Genomic DNA, 18,173 nt, shown 5'->3' with positions numbered 1-18,173 from the left:
CCAGCACTCAGGAAGGAGAGGCAGATGGACTAGAAATTCAGCGTCATCCTAGGCTACACAGGGAACTCAAGACCAGTCGGGATAGACACTCAAGTCTCAAAACCAAAGTGTAGGGCTGGAGAAATGGCTCAGAGGTTAAGAGCACTGGCTGATCTTCCTGAGTTCAATTCCCAGCAACCACACGGTGGCTCACAACCATCTGTAATGAGATCTGGTGCCCTCTTCTGGCCTGCAGACATACAAGGAGGCTGAACACTGTGTACACAATAAATAAATAAATCTTTAAAAAAAATACCCCAAGTGTAGTGATTCCTAAAAGTCTTTGATGCATAATTGCCATGGGCTCTTATTTCTCGAAGGTCACCTTTGTACTTAGTGCCATAACCCACAAAGCCTAAAACCCATCAGACTCAAACTTCTGAGCTTCAGGTGGTAAGGCTGAACTTGTTTAAAGCAACAAAATCCAAATGACTACCTCACAAGGTCACTACCAAGTCTTTCAAGTTATGGTCAAGCTAAATATGGACGACGACTATTGGCTCTGTAGTAGAACTGCACTCCTGAGGACAAAAAGTACGGTCCCGAACAATCCCTCCCAGAAGATTAGCATCGGACAAGAGGACTGGGCTTGTAGCTCAGTGTCAGAGCACACGCCTAGCTGGCATGTGCCTGGGTTTAAGGCCCACCAGCATTAAGAAGTGAAATGTCTTCATGCTCCCTGATAAACAGCCCGTTTCCACCACAAGGGAGTCCACATTAAGTACTGAACTATTTGGAGTGAAAGGGAACAGAGACACAGAAAGCCTTGTCTACCACACAAAGGAAATGAAGAATAACGACAGTCATCATTTCTGCTCTGTCAAGATGAACCACAGAGATGGGGTCCGCCAGATAGCTTGGAGGATACAGACATTTTCATCAAGCCTGACCACATGATGCAGCAGAGAACTGACTCGTGTTGTCAATAGTGTGTGTGCAGCACACACACTCAAACACAAACCAAAAATGTAACAGAGAAGGAACAGGTTAACCAGAGAGGCAAATCTGGGTGACACCACCGCAAAAACATATGTCTGGCACATCGGCCCTCAGTGTTCACAGGATCCGTACCCTTGGGTCCAACCATCCAGCAATCAAATATTCAGAAACAAAGTTCTCTCTGTACCGAATTCATACGTTTTTTTCTTAGCATTCTTCCCTCGGCAGTACAGTGTGACACTTTTTTACATGGCACTGACACTGTATTAGGTGTGACAAGTCCTCCGGAGGTACTGCACAGTATCTGGGCATTTGCACAGGCCATGTGCAAGGCCTACAGTATTTTACAGAAGGGCCTTGCACAGCTGTGGACTGAGTGGCCGCAGAGACTAAACAGATGGAGGAAAACCACGTACCCAAGGCTATCAAACGCACAGGCACATGAAGGGTGGACACAAGCGCGGGTCCCCGGAGCAGCCGAGGGACACCTGGGAGCTGAAGCCCTACCTCTTGGTGATCTGGCTAGGTTCCTGAAGGTCAGGGTCCAAATCAAAGACCTCATTGTCCAGCAGCCTCCGGAGCGTCACGTCTGCCAGCTGCTCCATCATCTTAAACACCTCGTCCAGGTTCAGAAACATGGAGAAGTCACGCTCCTTATTCTGTGTGGTGATCCGGATGGTGTCCGTGAGAAAGACATTGGACGTCCGCTCCAACTTCAGGATGTCCACCCAAGGGATGACGAGTTTAACTGGATGAGAGAAGGGCAAACCTGAACTACACGGCAGATGATGTCAAAGCTCTCCTTTAGCAAAAACACAAATGTCTTTTGAGCCAGGACAGGGAGACGGTCTAGGGCCATGTGGGACTGTGCCTCATTCCAGGGGTTTCTCACAGATCGGTGTGAAACGTTCCACGTTCATGGCTACTGCTTTGCCCCAAGTGCCACACACATCCAGGGAACACTGTTCCGGAAAGCCGAAACAACCATGCACAACTTTCCCACGAATACCCCGCCAGCCATGAGAGCCTTAATAAAGATCTGAAAATGGTTCCTCGTTGACTCTTTTGAGTAGCTGACAAACACTTCTACCATTTTCGCTCACCGTGCAATTCTGTCTTCAGGGCTCTGGTCATTTTAAAGGGCACCATTTCTGTCATCCTCAACAGGAATTTCTTAGCTGCTTCTGTGTCCTCACACAAAGTGTCTTACACACACACCACACCATGCCATGCCACACACACACACACAACTCCAGTTTATTAAGTAACTGACTGTGAAGAGTTCAGTATAATGGTTTGCAATGTAATGATTTGGATATAAAATGAACCTCAAAAGGTTCGCACGTGGGGGCTTGGTCCCATGCTGACGGTGCTATTTGGGGGCAGATGGGCCTTTTGAAGAATCTTGTCCTTCGTTCCTTCCTGTCTACAGTGGAAAGGGGAGGCTCCCCTGACACACATTCCCAGTGCCTTGATTTAAGTGTGAAACCTCAGAGACAGTAAACCAAATAAACCGGCTCCTGTTTCTATCAGGTATTTTGGTCCAACAATGAAAAATCATTAACATATCATGTCCTGAAGCAGCTCATTCAAATAAGACAGACAAATGAGTAAACAAGCCAACCTGATGGACTCCAGCACAATAACAAAAGCACGCACAGATTATATGGAGGGACGTTTCCTGGAGGGGATAAAATCAACTGGGTTTTAAAGGATGGAACAGGGATTTACAAACAGGGAAACTATGAGAAAAGGAAGACTATTCAATTGATGAGAATTTCAGACAAGAACAATAAGAATGCCTACGGTCAGGCTAGTGAGGGGAGGATGTGGGAACAGTGTGCAATGAGTCCTGGAGCATCAGTGAAGCAGCCGAGTCGGAATGGCCCACCATATACAGGGAGCTCACCAGAGATGCTCAAGAGGGGGCCTTGAGCCAACTTCCCTTGAAAGAGAAATGCAGAAAAGGAAAAGACACTATATATCAGATTCGTTGCTTTACCTAGCGCTGTGACAGGACTCCCTGTCAAGAGCAGTTGAGAGGAAAGTTTATTTGGGCTCAGAGTCCCAGGGTACAATCCATGGCGGGAGGAAGTCACGGTGGTGGAGCTTGAGGAAGCTGGTCATATTGCATCCATAGTCAGGAAGCAAAGGAAGATGGATGCTGACGCTCAGTTGCCTACATGCCTACACACACCTACACACACACACACACACACACACCTACACACACACACCTACACACACACACACACACACACACACACACGAACATACTCAGGGTTGGAGAGATGGTTCAGCAGTTAGGAGCACTTGCGGATCTTCCAGAGGACTCAGGTTCAATTCCCAGCACCCACATGGCAGCTCACGACTGTCTATAACACTAGTTCCAGAGGATCTGACACACTCTTCTGGCCTCTGTGAACACCAGGTATACGCATGACGCACATACATATCCTCAAACACCCACAGACAGAAGATAAAAACTTTGGAGAAGAATCTGCCCTCCTAGAGGATTATTCAGTCACTAGCTAAGATACTGCATTTTCAAAGCATCTACAGTACTAAAACCTGATTGTCGCTACTTGAGTTATGCAGAAATGTTTAAGGGAGGAAAAGGAAGCCCCCTGTAGGAGACGCCTATATAATGAACATGATTCTCTGCAGGCATCATTGGGAAGTGGAGCAAGCATGCCATGGAAATACACCATGCTTCTCTCGGCAGAGGTGCTAAGCATTCCTGGCTAAGCATCCCCCTGGGGCTAGCTGTATCTGTGAATTCAGAACCAAGTCCCCCTTGGCTCAACCACACTTACGTTCTTTGCCCAGGAAGAAGGAGTAGAAGCAGAGGTGGTTGATGCTGAGGTAGAGCCAGCCCTGGCGGGGCACCCGGCCCTTCCAGCAGCAGCATGAATAGTAGGTGACCAGCTTCTCTGCCTCAGGGAAGTTGAACCTGGCCTCGAACTTCACCAGGGCTTCTCGGAACTTCTCGGGCTCCTCCTCCTGCTCAGCCAGTCTGCTACTGGTCTCTTCCGCGATCAGAGCCTGGGGCACAAAGAGACGTGGACCTGGTCAGCCAGGCAAAAGTTCAACACAAGGGGAAAGCAGGAAGAAAAGATGGACACCAGATTTCTTTGGATGTTTGTTAAAGTAACAGAGGACAAACTGACCCAAAGGATGTCAAAAACAAATCTTGTCCTTGAAATTTGGAGTTAAACATTAACTCGAATGTCTTCTTGTCACATTAAAAAAAAAAAAGTTGATTAAGATGCATTGAGATGCTTCAGTGAGTAAAAGTAGAGCCAAACCTGAGCATCTGGGCTTGATCTCCAACACCCACAGGATGGAAAGAGACAGCCGACTCCCACAAGTTATCCTCTGACCTCTACACATACTGTGGCATGGGTATCCTTGCACACAAATAAATGTAGTAAAAACATTTTTGCATGAATTGAACAAATAGTGATATTAACCTAGCAACTACTGCACTTCAGTATCTTCATACGTTCTGCTGAGGGAGAATGGAAATCAAGTCAAGCTTCCCTGAGGTACTAAGTACCTCCATTGCCTTCAGGTGTGAAGACATGGACAGTGTAAAGAATCTGGATGAACACCCATGATATAGGATGCAAGACACGCCCTTTAAAAGGTCAAAACTTTGTGGTTACAAAACTCTGATCCCCCATCCTGGGAGCTCACTGCTAAATTCTTCAATTAAAGTATCTTCCTTGGGCTGGAGAGATGGTTCAGCAGTTAAGAACACTGGTTGCGCTACCCGAGGACCAGGGTTCAATTCCCAGCATGTACATGGCAGCTCACAACCATCTGTAACATCAGTCCTAAGGGATCTGATGCCCCCTCCTGGTCTCTGCAGGCACAACAGGCACATACATAATGAACTGAATAGCAGACAAAACTATGCATACAATAAATAAGTAAGTAAATAAATACTTTTGAAAAGGCTGGGTGTGGTGTCACATGCCTTGCCTTTAGTCCCAGCGTTCAGGAGGTAGAGGGAGGTAGATCTCTGTGAGTTTAAGAGCAGCCTGGTCCACATAGCAAGTTCTGGCCAGAAGAGCTACACAGTGAGATCCTATCTTAAAGAAAGAAATAAAGCATCTATGTTCCTGATCATTCCAGGTAAGCTGCTATGAAATGTTCACAGGCCTCGTGTATTTGAATGAATTTGAAAAATCTAGTTATAATCTGATCTCATAAACACCCATGTTCTTAAGATGAGGCAACTTTACGGTGTGCTGCCTGGCCCCTTCACTACAACTCATCTTAGAAATTAGACCTTGGAGTTGACATCTCATTTTTTTTAAACATAAATCGGAAGGCTAGACTGAAGAGATAGTTCAGTTGGTACAAACCCTTGCTGTGCAAGCATGAGCGCCTCGGTTTCGATCCCCAGCCCCCATGGAAAAAGCAGGTGTGGCAACCCACTTCCACATCTCTAGTGATGAGGGTCAGTGAGTGTTAGACAGATCCTAGGGTCTCACTAGCCAATCCAATCAAAACAGATAGCTCTTGGCGCAGTGAGAGAAGCCCTGTCTAAAACCCAAGGGAGTTCTAGGTTTAGAAGCATCCCAGGCAAGCTTCTGACTCACTGTGCAGCCCACGCTAATCTTCAGCTTGAGAGCCTCCTGCCTCAGCCTCCCCAGTGCTGACACTGCAGGAGGTGCCTCCACACAGAGCAAAGAGACAGGACTTTTTAAAAGTAGCTAGTTCCAGCACTGAGCATCTAAATTTGTCACCCCCAAATACGCTACTTCGGCACATGGATTATTTGCAGCTGAGGACAACAGAGAGAAGACCCCCATCCCCCATCTACCCAAGACTGCAATAAGCTCTGTTTGTACCAGCACAGCCTCCCCAGGGCCAGCAAGAGGATCTGACTTTAAACTACTAGAGACCCCTTCAGATGCTTCACCAGCCTAGAGACAGCACTGCAGCGGGGCACAGAACCCCTTAAGTTACAAGCTGTCCCACAAGCCCCCGTTCCCCTTGACTTTCGTCCTTGGTCTGTCACTCCCCCACAAACTCACCCTTTCTTTTTTCAAGATACCTGAGGAGGCTGAGTGCTGAACACTTCTCACAGTTACTCACAGCTGAGCTTCCGCCACACTTATGTACCCTGGGAATACTAAAATAAACCTCCAGGGTGGGAGGACCCAAGAGACAGTGCCTACTGCTCTTGCAGAGGACCTGAGTTCAGGTCCCAGCACCCATAGGGGCAGCTCACAACTGCCCATGACTCCAGTGTCATGGGATCTAACACCCTCTTCTGGCCTCTGTGGCACCTCTACACATAAGCTCACACAGGTACATACACATTAATTTCAAAAGTAAGTAAAATTTTAAACTTCAGTTTAAAAAAAAAACCACTTTATTTTTCTCTTGCTAACCTAACCCCCTCGTCTGGTTATCGTGGGTCTCGCCACAGAGTCCAGGAGGAGAGAAGTGCTATAGCCAGGCCAGCTTTTATGAAGCCACTGGAGCAGAAATGAACTTCCTACCAATGAAAAGAAATACTAACTCAAAAAGGAAAATCACTACAGTTGTTTAAGACTGAGAAAAGTGGAGGGGGGGGGGTCTAGCCTTTAACAAGTAGAGGTAAGAGGACAACCTGGGCTACAAAATAAAACCATGTCTCAAAAACCAAAAGAAACAAGGAATATGGGTGTGGTTCAGTGGTAGAGGCTTGCCTAACAAGTACAAAAGTATGGGTTTGGGAGAGAGGAAGAGGAGGGACAAAAGAAGGGTCAGTCGCATGTGAAACAGAGAGGCAGCTCTGTCACTAACCCTGGGTGAGGTCACCCTGCAGCTGCTGTCAGTCACTTAGACCAGGATGAGGGTGCAGGACAGTTGCCTAGGTCTACCCTGATGGCCTAGCCTGGGGGTCTGCTGGAGGATATCAACCAACCCAGGTGTCCTCACTAACCCTCAGAGACCCACCTGCCTCTGCCTCGAGAATGCTGGCATTAAATGCATGTGCTGCCATGTGATTGCCCCACAAGTGCCCTTCAGTCCCCAAAGGAAAGGGGGCTTCCATTTTGTTTTTGAATATGATTTGAAACAGGGTTGTACTATGGGGCCTAGGCAGGCCTTCGGTCCTTCCACCTCCCCAAAGCACTTATATCCTCTTCTAAATGAAGACTCCCTGCTGGGCCGTGGTAGCACACGCCTTTAATCCCAGCATTTGGAGGGTAAGTCTCTGAGTTCAAGGCCAGCCTGGTCAACCGAGTGAGTTCCAAAATAGCCAGGGCTACACAGAGATATCTCTGTCTCAAAATACTGAAAAATAATAAATAAGTAAATGAGTGAATGAATGAATGAATGAACGAATGAATAGTAAATAAATCGAGACTCCCTCTGATAGTATTTACTAACAGGCAGAACACTCGAGGGGTCATAGCTCCTTGCTTTTAAAAGAAAACAGTCTGGGTTTTTACCCTGAGGGAGGAAAACTGTATGCAAACTGGCTTGCCTCTCCCTGCCCAGAGGGCTCTCCAGAGCTGATGCTAACCCAAAATTACACGGCAGCAAGACCAGCTGTGCACACCTCAGAGGAGACAGCAACAAACACTTCTCTGAATATTCCTTCCCCATCTTCTCCTACCTTCACTGGCTTTAATTCCATTCAGTTGAAGTACTGAAGAATAAGCAGCCACTATTAAGGAGAGGAAGAATGCGCCAGGTCCCACTGAAGGGACATGACGCCATCCACTGCAAACAAAGCTAGGAACAAGAAACCCAAAGATTCAAATAATGCATCATACAGCAAAACGGGAAAAATGAACAGCCTCATGCTCTCCCAAAACAAACAGGGTCCCAAACTTATGAAACAGAAACTTGGGAAATGGATGAATTTGTCAAACATGGGGTGTATCTTGCTGGACTGGACTTTACGCAATGGGTGGTGGCAAACCGAACTCGCTTTGCTGTACAAAACGTGACAGGAAATGTAGCCACAGCGAGTGTGGAAGCCGTCAGGAAGCTGCAGAGCTCAGGGCCCTGTGAGGAGGACTAACGGGTGGGGAGAAGCATTGCCCACCTTCACCTTCCCTTTGACAAAGCTGGCGATGTCGTCCTTGTTGTCGAAGACCGACAGGGTGTGCAGCAGGTTCTGCTCCAGCCAGTCCCAGTGCTGGTTGATCTCCTCCAGCGTTGCACCTGGATTTGGACAGACGCATGCGTCAGGAAACAGAAGGGACTGCTAACACACGAACTCACTTTACAACTCCTGCCTTTTGTGAGTCTGTGTATCTTACATCACGGTCAGGGCGCCTGCTGTAGAGCAGACCTCCCTCCATTAAAACCAGTCTCCTCCTGCAGTGTGGGTCTCTGCAGGGACAAATCCCACCGCCACAACACAGGCCGGCTGACCGAGAGGGTCACTCTTAGATGTGATGTAGCTTAGATGTGATCTTGCCTGCTTTGACAATGGCCCCTGATCTCCATCTCCACTCAGTGACAGAGATGTTGGTCATTACATAGCTATCCCAACATAGAACATGCCCCCAGGCAGCAAACTCACTGCCCACAGGCTCACACAGTGTACTCTGTAAGGAAGTCCTAAAGCCCAGGTTCACAGTAGAAGAGCTGCTGCTGCAAAGCCCTGTTGGCTATACAAGAATGTTACCACTTGGGAGCAGCAGAGCTTGTGCCAGCCAGGGGCGGCCTTAGAAATGAGCTGTCTACAGATGGATACCTTGTGACATTTACAGATACACCCCTCAAATGCATAGAGAAGAGTTCTTACAGTGCATGTTATTAAAACACACACACACAAAAGCATGAAATCATATGCAATCCATCAGTTAATTTCTTTTCAAGGCAATTAAAATTCTTACTATACTACCGAAGCACTAAGCAACACTGTTAACAAAAGCGTAGGGCTGTCAGCCATCTCTTTCTTCTTGGGGACCCTTATACTCCATCTCCACTGGGTGATGGACACCTGACATGGGATCTGTGTCAGATGCTCAGCTAAGGGCATCGAGGACAGGTAGAGTCCCTGACCAGAAAAGGTTTTTTTCAGTCACATTTCCAAAATGGGAAGAGAGTAAGCTCAGAGAAGCTAACACTACTGAACCACAGTGCAGAGTCACTCAAAGCAAGCAAGGGTCAGCAGAAACTAGTTATCCCAAAGCAGGAGTGTTTTGCTAAAAAATGAGCTTCCTTTTTCTGTGTTACTTGTAGTAGTCTTCTTCTCCCTGAACATAACTGCAAAGATCTTGGAAATATATGTATTACGTTAGGGTTCCTTGTCCGAAACTGCTAGTCAGAAAGGCCGCAAGTCTGAATTGTGGCATGCTGTCACAAGTGTAAAAACCTACAGCTGCCTAATGTCTGATGGCTAGATATTTACAGACTTTCTTCATGCACAAGATTTAAAATACAGTATAAGAAAAACGGAGGCTGTGGGGAGAAAGTACATGAACGTCATGCCTAGACCAAGGTCCTATCCCCACAATATTAAGTCTATGCAAGTATTCCACGAGCCAAAAGAATCCAAAACACTTGAGCCTGAGCATTCTGGGTGAAGGACCAACTTGCACTGCACGCAATAAAGTGTCAGAGGGCTCAATCTGGACTTGTGATTTGGGTCCGTGGAAACGAAGACCACATGTTAAATTGGGCCACTGTTCTGAGTGGACAGTGAGGGTAGGAACAGGAAAGACCTGAGAGGCTGCATCAGAAGGAAAATGGAGAGTTAAACACCACAAAGGACCCAATCCCTTTGGGCACCACTCAGAGGAGCCTGTTTGCATCCTCACTAAATCCAGTTGTCTCAGCACAGGACCAGCCATGTGGTTCTCAGCCCAGTGCCTCTATTCACAGGTCTCGGTTTGGTTCCTGCACCTATAGCTCATGACCCCTGACCTTCACTTCCCTCCAGCTCTACCTCCCCAGACGGATTCAGTTGGGGCTTACCAAGAGTTAGCCCTGGGGCAAGAGGCTCTTCTAGCTTTCTGCTTTCCTTCCTTACACCTCAGGTTCCAGGAACCCCCTAGCCCCTCTGTAAGTGTGGGAGGTCCTTCTGATATGTGTTGCTTTTATTGGTTAATGAATAAAGAAGCTGCCTTGGCCTATGATAGGGCAGAGTAGCAGTGGGGAGGAGGGCTGGGTTGTGGGGGAAGGAGGGATACTAAACTGAATGCTGGAAGAAAGAAGGCAGAGTCAGGAGAAGCCATGTATCTGCCGCTGCCAGGGACTGATGCACCAGAACCTTGCTGATAAGCCACGTGGGTTAACCAAAGATATAAGAACTAGCTAGAAATATGCTTAAGCTATTGGCCAAGCAGTATTGTAAATACTATAGTTTCTGTGTGATATTTTGTGGTCTGGGTAGCTGGAAACAAACAAGTGGCTTTCCCCCAACACTTCTGGCTCCCCACATCTCTCTGTACAACCACCCAAGTCCAGCCTTCCCATGACCATCCAATCCTCAGCTTCTTCCTTTTCCCTCTCTTCTCTGACCTTTTGCTACCTGAACTTGGTACACCCACCGAGCACCCTTCTGGCCCCTCAGCTGACTGTGGCGCACCATGGGCTGACATAGCTCAGGCAGTTTACCCTCCTCTGACCTGCACGTCCCCATCCCTCAGCACTGTGTAAGTGACAGTATCCAGAATGGCACCTTGGCATCTGGAGAGCAGGAGTCCCTTTACAAAGTTAGCTCTGCCACAGCCTGTGAGTCTGCACAGAGCTGGAGAGGGCAGGCCTTTATGTACCATCAGATGGAAACCAACCAGGACACTGAGCAAACGAAAGGAGAAGAAACTGAAGAGGAACCATCTTCATCAGCCTTCAGTATCCCGCTATGGTTTTTCAGAAGTACTTCCTCATTAGTAAAAACAAAACAGTTGGAGGAACAGGCAAGAGGGAGAGGGGAGAGAGCTGCTGATCTGTATTCAAGATAAAAAGGGAAATGGAAGCTCGAATATTTATCCTGGGTCACATTTCAGATGAGAACAAACCAAGCTTGCAGCACAAGGTTCTCCCTGCAATCCCCTCTTCATGCCTCTTCCCAGATGCAGGTGATGCTTCATTTGTTTTAAAGACTGGATTGTTTTTAAATATGTATATTGGGGCTGTGTGTGTACACTGTATGCAGTTGGCCACGGAGGCCAGAAGAGGGTGTCTGGGTCTCTAAAGCTAAAGTTACAGACATCTGTAAGCTGCCAAACACAGATGCTGGGAACCAAATTCAGGTCATTTGCAAGAGTAGTAATTGGGCTCAACTGCTGACCATCTCTCCGTCCCCTGGGATACAGGCTTTCCTGATCATGTCATCAGAGCTCCCAGGAGCTAAGAATAACCACTAACAGCCTCAACGGACAATTTAGATAACACGAATAAAGCCATAGTCAAATCCCAACCCCAATATATCACTGAGGAATTAAAAGTTGAGACAGAAGTTGAAGAGAGGACTCAGTGGTTAAAAGCACTGGTTGTTCTTCTAAAGGACCAGAGTTCTACTCCCAGACCTACAGGATGGCTCTCAACTGTCTGTAATCCCAGTTCCAGGGGATCTGACTCTTCTAATCTCCACGGACCCCAGGCACACACATATGGTATACAGCCATAAATGTAAAACATCCATACACTTAAAAGAAAAATAACATTTTTTTTAATGACCTGAGATAACCAGACATGGTGGCCTACTCCTTTCATCCCAACACTTGAGAAGCAAGTAGGGTTTCTGAGTTCGAGGCCAGCCAGGTGGAGAGAGTAAGTTCCAGCACAGCCAGAGCTACAGAGAACCCCTGTCTCAGGGGGTGAAGCAGGGAGGGGAGGGGGAGCCCGACTTCCACTCTCACAAAGCACTTCTCTGCAATGTTCGTAATAAGGAAAGAAACTCCACAACAAAAAAAGGAAATTACTACATAAAACCCATCTCTGGGCCACAGCACAACTGAACTGCATCTCTGTGCTTGTGAGTGGAAGTCCTCACGCATGTCTCTCCCGGCAAAGACAATCGGAGCGAGGAAACGTTTCTACCCCAGGGTCTGTTTCCTACAAAAGTTGCCAAATGGCAGGGAAACTTTCCAAACGGAGTTTCCTCCACAGAGAAGCCTCGGGACTGGCTTCAGGAGCGCCACAGAGCAAGACAAGCTGATGCACATCCGTGACCACAGATGACAGGCTAAGATTCACTAATAAAAAACATCCCAACTCTGAAACTTTGAAGGAACATGCAAGATGCCACAAGAAGGAAATTCCATGCCAGAAACTTGTTTTTACAGACAAAATTATTTTAAAAGATTGTGCATAATTAACTTCGCTATGTATAATATGTATGTATGTATGTATGTATGTGTGAAATAAATTGAGTTCTGTGTTTAGATATGGGTTCCATCCCTAAAGTATTTTTATAACATTTATGTAAATATTCCAGTATAATAAAGTAATCCAAGCAGTTCAGATAAGTGGTTCTCAGCCTGTGCTTTTGAAAGCAGGATCATTGCCAGTCCCATGTAACTCTGATGTTCTCAGCCTTCCTCACGCTGCGGTCCACTCGTGTGGTGACGCCCACCATAGCATTAGTTCAGTTTCTACTTCTGACTGTAGTTTTGCTGTTATGCATAGTAATGTAAATGTGTTTTCTGTCGGTGACCCCTGTGAAAGGGTCATTTGACTCCCAAGGGGGTCGCAACCCACATGCTGAGAACCACACCGTATTAGACGCTTGCTCACGGCAGAGATGCCAGAGAACAGCCAGCCACTTAGCTGAGCCCTCTGAGACATCGCTGACACTAGCAGGGGACACACATACACATACATACACACATACACATATACACATACACATACACACATACACACACACACACACACACACACACACACACACACACGAGTAGGAGAACTCACCCTCCAGGGTGAGTCTAATGAAAAGAGGTGAAAAAGCCTTTGGGATAGCACACAGCACAAGGGTGTCCCAGCAACTGCTCCCATGATGCCCCTTTTCTGACCACCAAGTAGTCACCAGGATTCTTTCTGTGACCCTCATGTCTCAGCATCTCTTAAATTAAAAAAAGAGAATTTACTTGGATTATCTTTTTTTTTTTATTATTTTCTATTTTTGGCTTTTCAAGACAGGGTTTCTCTGTGGTTTTGGAGCCTGCCCTTTGAGCACCCCTCCAGGTGATCTCTGTTGACAAGCTGATCTACCTGGAAGTCAGGTAAACTTTCATTTTAGGATTCAGTTTTAAGTTTGCTTTTGTTTGTTCTCCTTATATGGTTCAGGCTGATCTCAAATTCATGGGATCAAATGATGCTCCTGCCTCAGTCTCTTGAATAGTTAGAAATACAGGCATGTACCAACACGTTCATCTCCAAAGAGATTTTTTTAACCTCACTTTCAGCCTTAAACATACTAGATCTAAAAGTTGGTCTTAGCATGCCCTTGCTATAAAACACCCACCAGCAACACACATCACAAAAGAATGCTTCCTTTCAATGAAAATGTGTACACAAGCAAAATTACTTAAAAAAAAAAATACACTAACAGCTTAATGGCAGTATCTCCATGACAAGGGAACAAACATGAGTTGGCACCCCTCTTCCACTTCTAAAGGTGAGCCCCATGTGGAAAATTCCAGCCGGTGTTGTTTCAAGGAAATGCGCTACTGAAAACAAGCCTAACAACCCTGACCTCAGAGCATAAACCCAGAAAGTTCACACTTTCCTCCTGCTGGGCTGCCTCCCAGATGTTCCTTGAAGCACCCTGTGAGTCCTCTGCTCGGAGAAAACGAGCTGGCACGTCCTTTGCCACCTTGGCATGAAGTTCAGGAAGACACTAATCTGGTCCACCCGGGAACATTTCCTCCCCTTAATAAAATCCACTCCGCAAAGACAAAGCAAACAGTGAGGCAGAACACAAGAAAGCAAAACACCAGCCACGGTCAAGGGCACGGATAAGAGACCGTGCGTCAGAAAGAACACCCTGAACGTACATTTTGTCAGAGCTCGCGGCTAAGCTGGCTGCTAGCACCCCAGCGCCTGGCGTGACCCTGGCAAGTGGCCGGCTTCCTGTGCTCTGCATCTTACCCCTCCAGAGTAGGGTGTGTTGCCTCTAGCGTGCTGCTGAGAGGAATGGATGAGGAAAGGGGCTTAACAGGAAAATTAGCTCCTATGGCTCCGAACTTTTAAAAACGTGCACGTTTCAATTAGCAAGTGTTTGCACCTTTCCTTTAGTGATCTTTGAAGTTTCCAAAAGGGTGTCTGTCTTTCATTTTCCAAATCTAAACATTAACTAAGTATTCTTCAAACTACAGCAGTCGCTCTCTGTCTGCAGGGGACTGGATCCAGGGCTTCCCAAAGACGCCAGAGTCCAGGGCTGTTCAAGCTCCTTATCTAAGATGGTGTAGTATTTGCAGGTTACTTACACACTCCTCCCAGATACCTTAAGTCATCTCTAGATTCCTTATAGAAAGCAAATGATACAGAATTCTCATAGCATATTTGTTTATGGAATACCAAGAAGTCTGTTCATGTCCGGTACAGATGCAATGATTTTTGTTCTTTTGTTTTGCTGTTTTTAGTGGGTTTGTTTGTTCCATGTTGGTTGAATCTGCAGGTATTAAGGCTCAGTGCATACACATCCTCAAGTGAGCATGCGTCTGCCCGCCCAGCTGTGCATCCAGACCCTACCTGCCCATTTCACCCAGGCCCATGGAAAGCATGCTCCTAACCCTTCCTGCTTCTCCTTCATTTCATTCAACCCCATGGAGCAGACCTGGCAAGCAAGCAGGGAGACTCTGCACTTAGGCATCTATGAACTCCTCAAGTCAGTTCAAGTCCAAATTAAGGTCTGGGAACGGGGCATTGTGGAAAGTCCTGTACAAGGCTAAGATGCTCCAGAGAAGAGCTCCACAGCACCCTCTCCACTGGCTCCAGGATGGCTTCTTCCAGGAACCAGGAAAGACACAGCCCCCACCAGGCCTCGGCTGACAGTAAAAGGAGTCACCTTATTGCATAAGCAATTTGATTCTTGAAAACTGATTCTCACCAGATAACTCAGAGCCCCTGCAGAAGCTCTTTCCTGTTCTTCTCTTTCTTTGTGCGCTTCCTAGAAATCAAACGTGGACAACAAACAACCCACCCGGTGTCCAAAGACACAGTGATGAATAAGATGTGCGTGGCAGCATTGTTGCGACAGCATCGAGGACCACTGAAAATTACCAGGACATGTCATGTGGAAATAAGGACAGCCAGTCCAGAGGACAGCGTGACCCAGATGGCCTGGACTTCAAGTGCAGGACAAGATTGAGAGCACCGGACACTGCAATGCCAGGGGTGCCTCGTCCTTACAGGGAGAGCCCCAAAGCTCGCCACAGCATAGGAATCCACTCAGCAAGGTCCAGACCCTCACTCAGCGTTTCTCAACCTGTGGGATATTTCACAGGGGTCGCATATCAGAGATTTACATTATCATTTCTAACAGGAGCAAAATTACAGTTATGAAGTAGCAATAAAAATAATTTTATGGTTGGGGTCACCATAACATGAGGAACTGTATTAAAGGGTAACAACATGAGGAAGATTGAGACCCACTGCTCCAGCCCGCTCCTCTCCACTTGACTAGGGATTAGCTCCTGGTATTCTGCCTCCCTCATTCCGTGACTCGTGTCCTCTTCCTACTCATGGGCCAACTGTTAGATGTCTAATTCCAAAAAGAAAGCTGTCATACCCTGGATTACCATCCCGAAATTCTGACATGCGATGACATAAACGGACCAAGAACACACGATGACATGAATGAACCCAGAAGACATTACAAGCCGCTTTCAAAAGGATGAATCATGCATGATTTCCCCAATGAGATGTGAGTCAAATCCAGAGACAGATAACAGAATGGTGGTGGCCAGAGGCATGTGTAGGAAGGTCCAGAAGTAGTTGTCTCCTCTGGACGGTGATTCAGCTAGGAAGGTGTCTCCTCTAGACGGTGTCTCAGCTTGGAACAATGACGAGTCTGGAGGATCAGCAGTGGCCACGAAAAGCAGTGCATCTGAAGTACACCATTATAAACAGAGCCCCGGTGGGAACACAGCTCAGGGGTGCAATGCTGGCTCAGAAGGAAAAGGTTATGACAACAAACTGTTACCGATATTTCCCAGCATTTCTTCCCTAGCTTAGACAGAGCACCTCCAGCCTCATCCGTCTAGGCAAGGGTTACACACCAAGTTACACACCTCTTTCAGTTTTTCCCTCCCAGCAATTACTGACTCTCCTCCCCATGTCTACTCAGCATTCTTTGTGAAGGACAGTGTAGCCCAATGAGAGTTTCCGACTTTGTATTTTGAGGCAGGAGTTCACCTGCATTGTCCAGGCAGAACCTGAACTTGCAATCCTCCTGGCTTCAACTCCTGAGTACCTGAGATTACAGGCCTGTGCCACCAAGCTCAGCAAAACATTTTTTTTTAGATTCATAACTTCTGCCCTCTTGAGTTCTACCTGTTTAACAAGGAGACTTGTGATGTGCCCCAGAATGCCTGTTTTCTGGCGTCTTAAAGAGTTTTTATTGCTGTAGCAAACACCATGACCAAAAGGCAAGTTAGAGAAGAGAGGGATTTGGATTCACACAGATAGCAATCCGACATGGAAGGGTCAGTGTAGGAACCTGAAGGCAGGAACTGAAGCAAAGGCCATGGAGGAGCACGCCTACTGGCTTGCTCAGCTTTCTTAAAGAGCTCAGGACCACCAGCCCAGGGATAGCACCAACCACAATGGGCTGGGCCTTCCCACATCAATCACTAAGAACATGCTATGCAGCCTGAGGCTCCCTCCTCTGATGACTCCAGCTTGTGTCAAGTTGTCAGAAAACCAGCCAGCACACCTGACTTACCAGAAAGGGCCCAAGACTCATTTGAAATGACCAATGGGGTTGCGACCAACACCTAAGTCAGAAATGCCCTTCATGCAGTGACCCACCGAGCCCGGCCTGCCGTCACTGTGCTGGTACGCTTCCACCAGCCCTTGGATCACCAAATCTCTAGGAAAGTACACAGCAGAGCTGCTGTTCGGCTGTGCTTCAGATAAAGACAAAACTCTTCGTCCAAGGCCACGGGAACCCACGTCACCTCACAGAGGAGCCTGAGTCTCCCTCTTCCCAACTCTTTCACCTGGTGGTGACATACTCAGTGTTGTCTTGGGCATCGGAAGGTCACTATCCAGCAAGACTCTTAGTGTTAGCATATCCGTGAGGGAGACAGACAAGAAACAAGAAATGCCAGTGGTGAGAGAACGTGGGAACGCGCAGAAGCAGGTGACTATCGCTAGGAAAGGGAATATCTGGGTTCTGACCTGGAGGGCTGGGCCCATTTCTGTCTGCAACTTCCCCAACAATTCGGCGTCTTTCGCAAGAACTGACTTCAGCTCCTTAGTCACAGAAGTTGCTTGTCTTTCTAGAGTCTTATGGTTTCATGGTCCATGCTGTTAAAACGGTATCCTGTCTCTGTCCGGAACCTTGATGATCTTCAGATCTTTTGCCAAGTAAAATAACTGACCCATGAGACAATCTACCCATCTCCTTTGACCTCCGCCTCAAAAGCGCAAGCAAACTCTCAAAGGCTCCGCTCAGCCTTGTCAGTCCACCACGTGACAGTCACACTTAAGTGAAGATCTGGATTGTTCCTCCAGAGTGCTCTTCCCGGTTAGACACAGACACTTCCTACAGCATTCTACTTTACCGGAGCCCCAAACCATGGATGGGGACCGTCCTCAATGCTCAGGTCACAATGCAGTATTAGCTATGGTGAGTGAATCGGAGTGTAAGATGCCCAGGTGACTGTCAACGGAGACCTCAGCGTCTCCACTGACCTCACAGATCCCAGCCTGAATGTGCTCACATTTCTCAACAGAGAAACACGCTGAAAAGATAAATATTGTCTGGGGGACCTTCTGCAAGCAAGATGGCAGCAGAAAGTGACACCTCTGCAGACCCAGCCTGTGTCAAGTCCAAAGCACAAGTCAAGTGAAATGCAAACTGCAGGAAGCCATCCTGGATTACCAGAGAGAGAATGGGTTCTGCTGCACAGGACAGCGGCCCTGGCATGGTAGGGAGCCAGAGCAGCCCCAGAGGGCAGTAGCAGGGAATCTGGAAATGCATGACATAAAAGGCGCACACACGCTCCCTTCAGGGTTTTCTAGCCACCCTGTCCTCTGCAGTATTCACAGCCCAC

At 47.3% G+C, this 18,173-nt stretch overlaps 1 protein-coding gene across 2 annotated transcripts in view; it reads right to left on the bottom strand.

Annotated features, from left to right (window-relative positions):
- Nucleotides 1-18,173, bottom strand: part of Tbc1d8 (TBC1 domain family member 8) — a 103,502-nt gene that overhangs the window by 30,993 nt on the left and 54,336 nt on the right. For both annotated transcript variants that reach the window (XM_041656614.1, XM_041656615.1), the window contains exons 3-5: nt 8,036-8,154; nt 3,795-4,023; nt 1,486-1,726 (exon numbers count right to left, since the gene is read on the bottom strand). In XM_041656614.1, coding sequence (XP_041512548.1) covers nt 1,486-1,726; nt 3,795-4,023; nt 8,036-8,154 — 589 coding nt within the window. The remainder of the gene's footprint in view (nt 1-1,485; nt 1,727-3,794; nt 4,024-8,035; nt 8,155-18,173) is intronic.

The sequence above is a fragment of the Microtus oregoni genome, unplaced genomic scaffold, assembly GCF_018167655.1.
Source record: "Microtus oregoni isolate MIOR12 unplaced genomic scaffold, Mior012 000007F_ref0000211, whole genome shotgun sequence".
Taxonomy (NCBI): domain Eukaryota; kingdom Metazoa; phylum Chordata; class Mammalia; order Rodentia; family Cricetidae; genus Microtus; species Microtus oregoni.
This window is presented reverse-complemented; position numbering and strand designations above follow the sequence as displayed.